The sequence below is a fragment of the Nematostella vectensis genome, chromosome 10, assembly GCF_932526225.1.
Source record: "Nematostella vectensis chromosome 10, jaNemVect1.1, whole genome shotgun sequence".
Taxonomy (NCBI): Eukaryota; Metazoa; Cnidaria; class Anthozoa; order Actiniaria; family Edwardsiidae; genus Nematostella; species Nematostella vectensis.
In genome coordinates, this window is record NC_064043.1 from 5,211,734 (window position 1) to 5,225,936 (window position 14,203).

A 14,203-nucleotide genomic window follows, 5' to 3' on the forward strand; every position below is an offset into this window, starting at 1 on the left:
GGAAAAAAGGTACTAAATATTGGAGTATTTAAATCCAAAGTTGTCTCCTAACGCCCCCACAAGACTATATCATCAAGGGATGCAACCCTGCATCTAAGCACTACAGAGTAGATAAAAATCTCATTAATTCAAATATAACAACGTCAGACGATTAGCGTTTAGTTTCCAAATAGAGCAAAGACAACGTTTAGACCGTTTATCCAAATTTATTGAATGTGTTGCATAGCAAATTACATTAATAAATATCATAAGGATACTTGCTAGAATGACCTGTCATCTATTCACATTTATAACATTGTGTTACAAAATTTAAGTGTTTTTTTTTATCATAGGTACTGTACAAGTTAACATCATCACTTGCAGATAGTCAACGTTTTGCGTGATATGCCTCGCAATATGCCACTCGCGAGACTCATGTTTTAAACGGTATAACTCTTCTAAATTATCTAGATTCTGGTGAAATGTAAAATGCTATAAGTTGTGCTTTCAGAGAATGTGTCCATTGATATATTAAGTGAATCTCAATTCCCTAATTACAGAATCTTATCAGAGAGAATTAAAACAAGAAACAACAAAAAATAATTGATTTTGATTGTTTCGTAGACAAATTATCTTATGGTTTACAAAATATTTCTATCCAAATTTAATTACAGCAAAGAATGTTTCAGACTTTCTAAATATTGCTCTGTCAATTGAATAAATAAAGCAAACCTTCTGGGCTTGCATTGCTTATAATTGATAAATATTATCAAAAATTGACTGAGATTTAGTTTAATTCTAAGAGATGGGCTCAAGGCAAGGCAAACATAGTCAGGATTTGCTATTTGCTTAGGAATTGCAAATTTGAAATCAGTTTCAAATATTCAGTTGTATTTTCAAAATCTCTGATAGTGAATGGACCGAAAATGCTGCACATAATACAGAGTACAGAATTGTTACCATCCATTTCAAAAGACAATCACCCCATCTCACTTGTAAGTCACACCTTTGCCATCCACAATGCTGGTACTTAGTATACCATCATATACCTACTATTCCAAAAAAGAGAAATCGAACACAAGAGAGATATGGTCTGATGGATATGCCATGCACGGCAGTCTATCCACATTCATGCTGGCAGTATCTGCAACGTGCAAGTACCCATCAACTTTCAATCCTTCTGAGTGCCATACATAATCTATAGTATGCTTTACTTCACCATTGGGTCTTATTTTCCAGGTTGTATAATCAGGTTCAGATCTACTAATTGTCTTATAAGCACTCCTTAGAGGAACTCCATGGACGCCATCTTCCATCACTTGATAAACTGGCTCTGTTGGTTCAGCATTGAAATCTCCACAAACAAGAACTTCAGCCTGTTCATTTTCCATAAAGTCCTTTAAAAAGGCTAAAACGCTTTTCCCTTGGGCTGACCGCAAATCTTGAAATGCTGGCTTTGCTTTCAAGTGTGTGCCACAGCAATAGAGAGACTTTTTATTGAGGTTATCAAAAAGATGAACAAATAGGGCAGTTTGGTTTGTTAGAGTTCCATCAGAATTTTTAAGCTGCTTAGACTGCTGCTTCCTCAACTTAAATCTTTGTTTGTCAAAGAATATGGCAGTACCATCAGGTCCGGAATTTCCAGGAAATTTTAAACAAGGGGAATCCTCCTTAGGAACAAAGATACCTGTGTACCCAACCTCGTCTAGTGATGGCTTGAAGAAGTCATAGAAATGGTCAACCTCTTCCAAACATATAATATCAGGTTCATATGTTAAGATACCTTGAATCAGCCGTTGTTTGCGGGTTGACCAGCTTAGGGCTTCCGAGGGGCATTTTATGAAATTGGATGTAGGGCTTGAGCCAGATAGTCCTGAAAGTGATACAAAATTTGAAAACATGGGAATGAACATTAGGGGTGTGAGCAGGCTCACATGCTTGTATTGCATTGCATTATATTGCATTGCATTGTATTGCATTGCATTGTATTGCATTGCATTATATTCTATATAGAGAATACTACTTGGAAAGTGCGCACATACGGTTTTTATTCACGAATTGTGCAGTATAAACAAACCAACAAGTTAGCGCTGCGAAACAGTGAGTTTTTTTAATACAAAACAATGAAAGAATAAAAACTGTACAAAGCAATGCTGTATTTTGTTTATTATATGCATACTGAGAAATTTATAATAAGCTTATCACATAACATTTTATTAGACTTGGCAGCAGAGGCTCCAAGGTCTGTGCTGTTCGCCGTTTCAGTTGAAGACAGACAGAAACACACGAGACTGTGATGTTAGATAGGGTTTTAACAGCTTTGAATCTCGCTCGTTTTTTTCCTTTGTATTCTTGTTTTCAAGACTTTCTACAAAATCCTCTACAGTGTTATTGAGAGTAGCAAATCTATTGTCTTCCATTTTGAACACTTAGTATTCAATTTTCACAGTAAAATTTCATTCACTCGCTCAATAACAAAAGTGAAATGCAAAGCTACCTGTCTCCCAGCGTTGGGATTGAAGCCATTCAAGTGCAGTAAAAAATATAGTTCGTCCAATCAGAACCCCAAATGACTTTTCTTCACAGTAAAAAAACAACAACATTGTTCTTGCCTCTGATTTGCCGAGAGGTATCATATCATATCATATCATATCATATTGAATACACTGGAACTTTAAGAAATACTGTATGTAGTGGCCTTGGATACGTTTTTACATCTCTGAGTGGCATGCAATGCGCAAGAATTCTTTAGAGATGTTTTGGCCATATTATACCCGATTTACTTTTGTTATATTGGAGACAAATAATTGCTGTGCATTTTTAATTGTGCAACAATCATTTGGATGAGGTTTTAGTGAAAGATGGAAAAATATCAATGTCGAAACAAGTGCAATGAAGCAAGGCTGAAGGCCTAGACTGATTCCACTTGGTGAGACATTGTTTATTCCAGATATTACTCAATATTTATTCAGTAAATTCTCAAAATAATGTGCACCCTTTTATGCAATCAGAATCAACATAGTGGGTACAATGTATAAAGTTTTAACGAGAAACATCTCTTTGACAACATGAGGGACAAAACTTTAGAAAAGTAAAGAGGGGAGGGGGGGATGGATAAGAAACAAAAATAAATTCATACACGATGAAAAGCCTGGAAAAAATGCATGCAGGCCAAACCAGACAGAAAAATAATGTATAAGCTTCAACGATTTAAAAAAATTCATCGACTTTTCTACTGGTCCCTTATCAAAGTTTGATTAACTTCTTTCAAATCTACTTCTCCAAACCCATGAATTAAAATTCAAGTACAACAAAAAGCAACAGCTATACCTAACCAGATCGAAAGATTGACAGCCACTTCCAATAGAGAAATGTCTTACACGACATAAAGCTTACCATCAGCTAGAACATTCCATTGCATTACACGAAATGGCGATCCCTTACACGCATAATGAACAGTTTCGAAGGTCCTTTCGGTAAGAGGTGGGAAGTCGGCTACCGTAGTATCCGCCTTTCTTAAAATCTCTTTGATTTTGTCGACCTTTGAAGCCGAAGCCATATTTTGGGATGTTTTTGCTGAATGAGAGATTACAACGTTTCGGAGAAGACTGGGGAGAGAGCAAAGTTTTTAGGATAGGGAGGGAGGAGGATAATAAAAGCAATAAAGACAGATTAATGTGATATAAGCTTACACGTAAACAAACAAAGAAAACACGAAATTCCATAAAAAAATGATAAAAAAAACACAACATTTTGGCCATATATATTATAGTTGCCTATTCAAATATAAGATAAACATTCCATCCCTACCCCTCCCCTGCTAAGAATCACGTTTGAATCACGAGACTGGGGTAGGCTATAACTCTTGACTCTCGAACTCGTTGATTGTAGTTGGAGATTTTGCAAGATGGGACTCAAATGCAACTGCCGTACAATTGTAGCTGTGATTTTTTATGTTTTGGGTATAGTTTTTTTTGTTACTGGTTGTGTTTTGTTGTTTGGAGAAATATTGCAGAACATGATTGATCAGAAAGTAGACGAGGTAAGAAGGAAAATTGACTCAATTGAGAAATCTACATTGAAAAGCTCCTTACGATGTTGTAAAAGGTTAATGTTTTAATGTAAAAGTACAAGTCTTATCCCATCGCGGGAGTGCAAGGCTGCCATATATTGATAGAGATGGTTCGAGAGAAAAACTATTTGTTTGTTAAAGGCCCACAAATTTCACACAGATAGAGGGGAGGAAGGCAAAGGGACTTCATACCTGTCAACCTCCGAAAATCTCAAGGTTTGAGATTTTTTTAATGAGGGAGGGGTGGGATATATTCATTTTCTGGGGGAGGGGTGGGTATAACCTTGCAAGCGTTTGCCGTATAGAAAGCTCTTGTGCACAAATCCACTCTTATAAATCTCATGAGGGTGTTAGATAAATTGCACTCGCCATGGGATTATTGTTTTAATTATATTATTCTAATAGAAAATAGGCAAAATGTTGATTTTCTATATAATTATTTTTCGGAAGCAATAAAAATCTCTAAAAACGGGAGATCTGGTGCTCAATGCGGGGAGCGAGAAAAGGGGCCCAAAATCTTGGGACTCCCGCCTAATGTGGGAGAGTTGACAGGTATGCACATACCCCAACCACCAACCACCAACCACCACCACCACCAACAACCACCACCAACAACCACCACCACTTGACAGATTTTCTACCAAGAACACTAGTACACTCTGTGTCAACGAATCCCCCCCCCTCCTATATTTTTCTTATATTTATGCCCCCTTCAGGATGGTCCCCTCAGACACATTGGCTCCATCCTTGCTTTATATGTTAACCTTTATCATGATTGGATTTTCTAGAATATTGAATTGAAAAATGGCACCCTGGTCTTCAAGCAATGGAGAAAGCAAACTTCTCCAATCTACATGCAGTATTTTGTTTTTGATCTCCAAAACCCTGCAGAGGTTATGAATGGCTCAGAGCTGCCATATGTAATAGAAAGAGGCCCATATTCCTACAAGTAAGTTCATATTTTCAGGGCGATAGGATGGGGAGGCTACAAGGGAGATCATGGGCCATGGAGAGGAAGGGCCTTTTGGACTGAAGCCCCTCCCACTTATGAGGCCCTGTGTCAGCACGTTGTGCTGTTAGCAGCATATATGACACACGTCTTTCTCTGAATTTGACTTGTTCATTGTATCTGGAATGTATCTCTTGTTTCACAGAGAGATAAGGAGGGTTGACATCTTGCACTACTCAGCAGATAAGTCTATTGTGACTTTCATGCCAAACCGGACCTTCATTTTTGACCCTGAGACATCATGCAAGGGATGCAATGATACTACTGATACCTTTACTAATGTCAACATTCCCTTACTGGTAAGGATTAAAAAGTACTGGGGGAGTTTGGTGTGGTATTTTGTCTAATTCTTAGCCTCCAAAGTGTATTAATTCCATGTAAATTTTTTTTATTGACCCACCTTTGAGAGGTCAACCCCCCCCCCCTGTGCTCAATGACTTCCCTCCTTCCTCAGGGTATATATACACTCTATAACAGTATACCCTCTATAACAGTATAATACAACTATTAGAAAACAAATTGACATTATCGAGCTCTCAAGCTATGATTTTTATGAAGTTTTGATGTTGCAAATTGACTTTTCACTTTACTGAAAACAAGCAAAAAGCTAAGTAAGCTTTGTTAATGTTTAAATTCTGGAAAAAAGGCTGATTGGACACATTTATTTCTTATTTTTTTCAGACCCTGGCTCTCTGGCTCAAGACTACAGATTACAAATCAAAGCACAGTATCTGTTTTCAAGGAGTGGAAGTTATTCTTCTAAAAAATAAAGCAGCTCTTTTTCAAGCAAAAACAGTGTATGAAATTTTATGGGGATATGTTGACCCAGTACTGAATGATATCAACGATGTGCCCTCCATTTTCTGTCCCAAAAAGGAAGGACTCGATCCATTCATTCAACTACAGGTATCAAATGAACAGATAATTTGTCTCCATGCCTTACCTTAGACCACATAAAAAATCATTTGTTTCTGGCCGAAATTTCTTCCAGTTATTATTTCTTTTAGGCTTTAGGCAAAGAAAAACATGCTTAAACATCCAAGCTTTTTATTGCAGTGAAAGGGTTTCTCGAACACAACTTTTGATGTACAGCATGATTGATTGGATGTCCATTGCAGGGTTGTTGGCAAGAAACAATAATTTATTTTTATGTGGCCTTATTACCCGGACAATTGTATTTTCAGTTAGTTTAGAAGTCTGACCAACTAAACCAAGTAAAACAAGAGAAAATGCTTTTATTTTGGAAATCCTATTCTGAAGTACAGTTTTAAATGACCATGCATCTGAAAATTATTAATTTTTTTTTTTAGTCAAATGGTTTTAACCCCAGTGTCTACTGTGTGTTGAGACTGATTGTGACTTGTTAATTTTTTGTCTTTAGTTGTGGTTTCCAGGTTCTAGGCAGTTTCCAGGTTCTAGGTGGAGCATCCATTTGCAATGCAGCTGTTCTTGTCTTTGCATGCAAAGTACCTCTGTTTTGATTTCTTTCAGTACAATAACACATATTATGGTATAAGTGCTATAAACACTGGAATAAAAGAAATCAACAAGCTGGAGCAATATGAGATGTGGAGAAATAGGCCGTAAGTCATCCAAAATAAAACAATATAAGTAATATAATTAAATAAGTCATATCTATGAATCCACAATTTAAAATACCAAAAAGATGTAATTAGCCTTTAAAGCAGCCAAAAATACAGTAAATGTATGAGACACTTAAAATACAGGAGAAAATGCCTTGAAAGTCCCTAATGGGCCCCCTCCTGTTAAAAATCCTGGCTATGCCGCTGATGCTAGGGAGAAGAAGGATGACCCAATGTGATGTCACCACCTGCCTTTCCCTACATTTGCTCCATCCAGGGCTTCTGGAATTACGCGCTTGTGCGGAAGCGCGTAATTTGGCTTTTTCCACGTAATCCACAAATTTTCGCATAATCCTGCGTAATTCGGCTAAATTTTGAAAGACAAAACATTTAATTGCACAGCTGATGTGTTCTTTTAGGGTTCTTACCTCTATTTCTCGTAAAAAAAAGAGAGATATTCTTCGTAAGAGTGCGATATTTCGAACGGAATTTCGAAAACAAATAAAATGACTAGGCATTCTTTGCTAAACCGCCAAGGCCTAGGACTAATAATAAAATACCTTTTTTAATTGGCTGGTGGCTAGGAGCCAATGAAAACTTGCCTAAGATATTTTCACACAAAAATTAACCTTTTCAAGTTATTTTTTGCTTTCCTTCGGTACAAAATGTAGTTTGGGCATATAACAGTTGATATTTTGTGTAATTTAGCGCGTAATTCAGTAAAGAATCCTGCAAAATTTTGATTTTTAAAGAAAAATGTATTGCAAAATCCCGTTTTTTTCCACGTAATTCCAGAAGCCCTGTCCATCCTTCTCTCCAGATGCATGGGTCTATCCTACATCTTCCCAGCCATTTGAGCTTGCTACAAAGGCTACAATGTAAAGGAATGTAGGGATTAAAATCTAATTAAAAAGAATTAGAGGTCAAACACATACTATTTTCCATACAATTTGCAAATAAATGGCAAATGATTATATCAAACCAAGATTGATGGTGTTCCCCCATGTAGATCATGCAGTAGCTTGCAGAGTTGCCTTAGTCCTTCTACGGTGACGCATGTTTGAATCCAGTACAGAACTTGATTATATTGAGTTATGTGAAGTATTGTATAAAAAGGCTGTTATTTTTTTAATAACATAGCAAGTGGCTCAATTAAGTATATCGAAAACTCTAATTTCATAACATCAATTATTCTTGAACTTCATTACAGAAATTTGACATGGTGGGAAAGTGATTATGCAAATATGCTCAATGGAACAGGTCAGTCAAGATATTTCTTATCTCAAATGGAAATTAAGCCTGTATGATTCACATCGAGTGAGTTCAAGTCAAACAAATTTGAAAAAAGAGATCCTTTCCTATTTTCTCTTTTATGGAATTACAACATAAATGGGCAAGTTGAATTTTTCTTTATTTCCAGCCATTTGCAATGAAATTTTTTGTTCATTTCAATTGTAATGTAACTATGTTTTTTTGTGGTGCTAGACAAGGCCCCCTGCCTTCTGCCCCTTGCCCCTCCCTTTTGGACTGTAAATTTACAAAAAAGAGGAATATTTAGGAACTAAAATCCACAAATTTACCTCACGTCACATGTTATTTTATTTTGCAACTACCAGTACTCTTTTTCACAGAGGCGCTCAACATACTTTTTCAAACTTGTGTTGATTATAGCTTTTCAACACACCTTACCTACCCAAACCATATAGTTTTTCTTAAGCTTGTCTGTAGTCTTTCTAGTTATACCATATAATTTTGTCAGTTCTAGATTGTTTCCTCTTTTTCAAGAAATCATGGACTGGCTCCTACCCTGATGGAATAAAGATGACTAGTTTACCAAATTTATTTAGCATCCTTATTTTTTGTATATTATTTATTATCTGATTTTTTTGGCAAGAAATTATGCATGGTACAAGCTTAGTATGCACGGTATATTCGAAAATATTGGCAAAATGTAGGTGAAGAGAAAGCAGGCTGAAACTATCCATTTGTTAGATTTGATGAAAGGCACTCCTATTCTGGTAGGAAATTCTATTGGGAAATATTCTTTTTTTCAGATGGTACTCAATTCAAGCCAAGAATTTCCAAATCTGACACACTTTACACATTTGTTCCTGAGATTTGTAGGTATGCAGCCAGGGCACGTTCTCCATTTAGCGGACCAATTTATCTTGGGCATCTCCTTGTAATTTACAGTGTTTCTCAAATTTCTTTCATTTGATTATATTGCAGTTGTCCATTCTACTGAACCCCCAAACTCTTGGCTATGGTCCTAGGCATTGATCCAATTATTTTCCTGCATCTACTTAAACTTCAAGTTATACTAAGTCTCTTTATGCTTCTTTTCCAGGTCTATTTACAGTGTGTATGACTCAACAGTCACAGTTCGGGACATTAAGCTTTACCGCTTCACTGCTCCCAGTGTGGTGTATCTAAGTGGTGACATCTACCCTCCTAACATGGGGTTCTGCGTCCCACCTGGATGTCTCCCTACTGGCTTGCTAAACCTGACTCGCTGCCAGCCGCAGAGTATGCAACTTTTGTAACTTGTGAGAGTTCAGGGCGGGGCTACCTTGGGGTGCATCCAGGGTATTTTTGAATTGCTATCCTTCAACATGGGGCTGAAAATCTAGCAATTTCATTTTAGCCTTTAGTACTGTTAGAATATTATTTACAAACTTATAATTTCTTAAATTTTCCAGATCCCCCTGTTGCTGTTTCACCGCCACATTTTTACCAGAGCAACAGTTCACTTGTAAAAGCAGTAAGAGGAATGCATCCCGTTAAGAGCGAACATGCAACTTTTATTGATATAGAGCCGGTGAGTTGCTGAAGGGTGTATACTTGAAGCAACATTATCACCACTGTCAACATAACCATCATCATCCACAGTGCTACAGTAAAATCTAGAAATTTTGGATTTTAATACCCAAAATATAAGCCAAAAAATTCAAAAGGTTCTTAATGGGTTACTCTATAAAAAATGAAACAAAACATAAATTTGCTAAACAATAAAGATGAGATTACAGATACGCATACAGTAGGATATCTATTCTCTATAGCAAAGTGACTATGCATTTAGTCACATTTCTGTTATTATGAGTCCTACTGTTGATTAAGCAACTTGGAAAAATTAAGAACCTAATAAGAACCCCAAGTACCCCAAAATATAAGAACCTGTTTTGCCAGCTTTGAAAAAATCTATGTTCTTACACAGGTTTTTACTGTATTATCTTTATTATCACCCATTATTGATTATCATAGCATCACTAACAATATATCATCTCAGTAACATCATTATTGTTAAAATTATCAAATAATTATTGACATTTTCTCTGTAACCAGGAACAGTAATTAGTAATGTCATTGTCATTATTATCATCAACAACACCATCAACACCAGGGTTGTCCACACCAATTATCATTAATAATTACCTTGCCATATCGTTACCACGATTACTTCCATCGTCATCATTATAACCACAACTTCTAATGTTTACAATGTTCTTAGATCACTGGCATCACAATGCAGGCTAACAAGAGAATCCAGATCAACGTTGCTTTAGAACCTGTCAGCATTTTATCGTAAGTTAAGGGTTGAGCTTGATCATATGATTTTAATTATAAATTTGACAAAGACCAATAATGTCATCACCGACCCCATGCGATGTCATCACCGACCCCATGTTATGTCATTACATAACATTATATATATATATATAATTATATATATATATATATATAGGTCAGCAATGAACGACTCAGTTCATCCAGGTAAATTAGTTTAATACAGTTCTGTTTCGTGGATCAACCGTAAGGTTGTTCCACTCCTCAGTTAAACCTTTTTACAACTGTATCACTGACGTACGTCTACGAAATTATGTATGGTTTCGTGAGATGCAAAATTTAACATATAATATAACTGCGCGCATTATAAAATTGTCAAGCGCGCGCTACATTACCTGTTCTAGAATCGTTAAACCTAAGAATAGTTAAACCTAAGAATATATTTGCGTCTGTGCCTACATGTCGAGATAAGCTCGTTTCTCTCATTTAGTGTTGCCATATTTGGCTTAGTTATGATAAGGTGCTTTTCCGTTGTGCACAAACTGCATCTTTTAGTTTTGTTTGAGTATGCCTTTGCTCTAGCTATATATATATATATATAGAATAGATATATAGCTATATATATATAGCTATATATATATAGCTATATATATATATATATATAAAATGATGGTTGAAGGCTTTCATAGAAAGTGCTCAATACTCGAAAGTAGAGCGGTGTATAGTGTTGGTTTGAGAAAAATACAAACTACATAGGTTTCCCTACAGGTCTGTTTCGTGGTTGCCCACTCATCATATATATATATATATATATATATAACGGGTACCGGTTGTCTAGATATAATTAATCTAGCTAGACAGGCAATCGTTTCACCATCCCTTGTGATGTCATCACTGACCCCATGCGATGTCATCACCGACCCCATGTTGTGTCATTACCAACCCCATGTGATGTCATGCATACCTGTTAACTCCCCCGCATTATGCGGGAGTCTCAAGATTTTGGACCCCTTCTCCCGCTCTCCCGCGTTGGTTACAAAATCTCCCGCTTTTTAGCGATTTTTATCGCTTCCAAAAAATTATTCTATACAAAAACGGCATTTTTCCTATCTTCTATTAAAATATTTAAAACAATAATTCCCTGGCGCAGCAATTTATCTAACACCCTCGTGAGATCTATAAGTGGATTTGTTCGCGAGAGCTTTTTATACGGCAAACGCCTGCGAGGTTTACCCACCCCTCCCCCCAAAAAATGAATATACCCCACCCCTCCCCCCAAAAAATTCTCAAGCCTTGAGATTTTCGTTGGTTGACAGGTATGCCCATGTGATGTTGTCACCGACCCATGTGATAAATACTTAGATAAGTTAATTCTTTTCTTCTGGATTTTAGGCAAACGTCAGGGAGTTTTGCTCCTGTATTTCTCCCAATGATGTATGTAAACGAGGTAAGCACTGTGATTAAGGTCTTGGTAAAAGTAAATTTGACACCACTGTTTGTTTTTGTGGTTTTTGCAAAACCTGTATCAATAGCTCTTTAAAAAGTTCTTTTAATAGTTCTTTTAAAAGCTTTAGTTTTGCAGAAAATTTTGTTTCCATATATCGCATTCTAAGACGGCTAAAATGGGCCTTTGCTGTTTCCCGTGACCTGTTGACCGTGAATTCACGCCAATTCTTTGACTTTTCTAGCGTATTATTTTAAGGCGTGAACTCGAGCTTGTCTGTCGGGCGTAACCTCGCGACCTGTTTTAGAATATCGCCTTCAAATTTTCGGTATCTGATAGATAAGTATGCCCATGTTATAAATTGTGTGAGGAATTTTCGACTGAAGATCGCTTTTATAGCACTTTTCGTGTCCAAATTTCGCCAGAAATGAGAGTTCCAACTTTGTAATACGTGATATTTTGTTGACAGTGTCAAATAACAAAAAGTCCTCACACTTTTTGGTAGATCATCTATCTGTCATTGAGATGCCATTACGTTGCATGCGCAATAACACGAAGGTGCATTACGCTCTAGATTTAACTACGTACTTTTGAGTTTGAGGCCTTAACACGGAATTAGCTATTGCAAAAATAAAACTTGCAGGAGATAGTTCAATCTTTAATTTTTTATTTGATATATAGTTTGTACATGTAGTGGAAATTGCGGCGCGACAATATTTATTTTTCCGCGGACACGTCGTTTACCTTTACCGAGACCTTTAAGGTAGTACAAGGCTACAATGTGTTACGTAACATCAGCAGATGTTCAACTTTGTGGAGTTGAAAGTGGAGTTTTTACGTTCTTTATATCCCTTTTATTGAATTGCGATACTGTACAAGGAGAATGCACAGAGAGCGGTGACTTATAAGCCAATTTTAGTCGCTTTTCCATTCCTAATTTGAGTTATTTAGTTAGAACTAGGCTAAGGGAGCCTCTTAACGGAATACTGGCTGCTAGATTGCTTGCGCTTTTCGCTCGAGAATTGAAATGGCTACTTGCGCTGTTCACCCAAGTCTTTAAGTTGGCTGCTTGCGGTTTGCATGCTTAGGAATGGCTGCTTGCACTGTTCGCTCGATGCTTAGGAATGGCTGCTTGCGCTGTTCGCCCGATGCTTAGGAATGGTTGCTTGCGCTGTTCACGAGAGGCGAAAGGCTGGTTCCATGCGCTGTTCGCACAAGGCTAAGGTCCACCCCAAATCGTTACCTCACCAGAGTGCTCTTATCAGCGAAGCAGACGCTAAGACATTCCGTGACAAGGTGTATGGCCCGATAGACCTCGCGCACGGTGCCGAGTATGGCCTGGTAGCAGTGGGCGGGTTCTTCATCCTTGTCGCTTCTATTGTGCTAGTCCTGGAGTGCTTGCGGACGAACGACGACGACACAGACAAAAGCAAACTGGTACAGGACTGATTATGGGTGTGCCGGCTGAGTTTGGATGTCTCAAGGTTACTGGTTTAACTTTTTTTTTGCCAAGAAAATAGGGTGATTTAGATCCACGACGCCGGCAAGAAGACGCCGCCTCGCGCACGTTCGATTGCGCGCACGCTTTTTTTGCCGGCGTCGCGTCCTGTTCAGGGGGTAGTACCGGGCGAGTTACCGGGATTTTTTTCCAGGCCCGAAAATAGCGTGTTTATCGGGGGCTTACCGGGTGACTTTCCGGGTTTATCGGGACTTTTTAGAAACGACCCCCGGCATGGCATTTCATGCTTCTTCACGTCCTCTTCAGGACGCGACGCCGGCAAAAATTAGCGTGCGCGCGCAATCGAACATGCGCGAGGCGGCGTCCTCTTGCCGGCGTCGTGGATCGAAATCACCCTAATGATTGGCTTTAATAAAATAAGATGGAAGTTGATTAGTCGTGATTGGCTATAGTTGCCCTTGATTTTTTAAAACGATCGATCGGTATTGCCCGGGGAAGGTCGATTATTTGAGATTACCCGGACTAGGATTAGTCGATTGATTCTGATTGGTCGATAGTGACCAGAATGACTCGATTGTTTGATTGATTCTTATTTGATAATACAGTAGGACTGATTTTTGGGTTTGTTTTAATGTATACCTATCCTTTTTAACCAGTCTTTTTCTTTCAACAGATAGATTGATTGTGCTATTTTTGAAAACGGCTTGCGACAGTATTATACCCGCCATTATCAAAATTCTTGGGGAGCGTCTCGGTTTGTTTGTTCGTTTTAAACGGTTGACAAACAAATCAACTTCTCTTGAAAACCATTATACTACGTACTTCGTATTTTGTACATTTTTTTACATGTTCAAAAGTCTAGTATAGTATTTTATAGGAAACAGAATAAAAGTATTTTAAAATGAAAATGCATTTCATTATAATAAAATCAATATGAAAACCGTGAGTGATCTTAACTTACAATTAGCAAATGAAGCTAGAAACAACGGAATTTGTAACAAAATCAACAGGGTGATGTAACAAAAACCGGATTCGTAACAAATGTCAACCGGATATGTAACAACAACCGGATTTGTAACAAAAAAAACTGGAT

At 37.4% G+C, this 14,203-nt stretch overlaps 2 protein-coding genes across 5 annotated transcripts; one reads left to right on the forward strand and one right to left on the reverse strand.

Annotated features, from left to right (window-relative positions):
* Window positions 1-190: 190 nt before the first annotated feature.
* Window positions 191-3,587, reverse strand: LOC5506068 (nocturnin). The gene is made up of 2 exons (XM_001626730.3): window positions 3,376-3,587; window positions 191-1,852 (listed from the first exon to the last, which is right to left on the reverse strand). The coding sequence occupies exons 1-2, from the start codon at window positions 3,536-3,538 to the stop codon at window positions 1,032-1,034; spliced, it is 984 nt and encodes a 327-aa protein (XP_001626780.1). The 5' UTR covers window positions 3,539-3,587; the 3' UTR covers window positions 191-1,031.
* A 229-nt stretch (window positions 3,588-3,816) lies between these two features.
* LOC5506067 (lysosome membrane protein 2) lies at window positions 3,817-14,050 on the forward strand. Of its 4 annotated transcripts, none has more exons than XM_032374434.2 (13): window positions 3,817-4,021; window positions 4,840-5,000; window positions 5,206-5,359; window positions 5,742-5,966; window positions 6,552-6,643; window positions 7,854-7,903; window positions 8,698-8,767; window positions 8,991-9,169; window positions 9,343-9,461; window positions 10,152-10,225; window positions 11,600-11,654; window positions 12,903-13,135; window positions 13,784-14,050. In XM_032374434.2, the coding sequence occupies exons 1-12, from the start codon at window positions 3,887-3,889 to the stop codon at window positions 13,098-13,100; spliced, it is 1,512 nt and encodes a 503-aa protein (XP_032230325.2). In that variant the 5' UTR covers window positions 3,817-3,886; the 3' UTR covers window positions 13,101-13,135; window positions 13,784-14,050. The 4 variants fall into 4 exon arrangements, with proteins under 4 accessions (XP_032230325.2, XP_048589818.1, XP_032230326.2 ...); XM_048733861.1 differs by having other exon boundaries at window positions 13,788-14,050; XM_032374435.2 differs by having other exon boundaries at window positions 12,903-13,088.
* The last annotated feature ends 153 nt before the right edge of the window (window positions 14,051-14,203 follow it).

Coding starts and splice junctions, on each gene's coding strand:
- LOC5506067 (XM_048733860.1), top strand. CDS start 3,887: ATGGGACTCAAATGCAACTGCCGTACAATTGTAGCTGTGATTTTTTAT. Junction 7,904..8,697: donor AAATATGCTCAATGGAACAG/GTCAGTCAAGAT, acceptor TCTTTTTTTCAG/ATGGTACTCAATTCAAGCCA. Junction 13,089..13,787: donor ACACAGACAAAAGCAAACTG/GTACAGGACTGA, acceptor TTCAACAGATAG/ATTGATTGTGCTATTTTTGA.
- LOC5506068 (XM_001626730.3), bottom strand. CDS start 3,538: ATGGCTTCGGCTTCAAAGGTCGACAAAATCAAAGAGATTTTAAGAAAG. Junction 1,853..3,375: donor ATGGAATGTTCTAGCTGATG/GTAAGCTTTATG, acceptor TATCACTTTCAG/GACTATCTGGCTCAAGCCCT.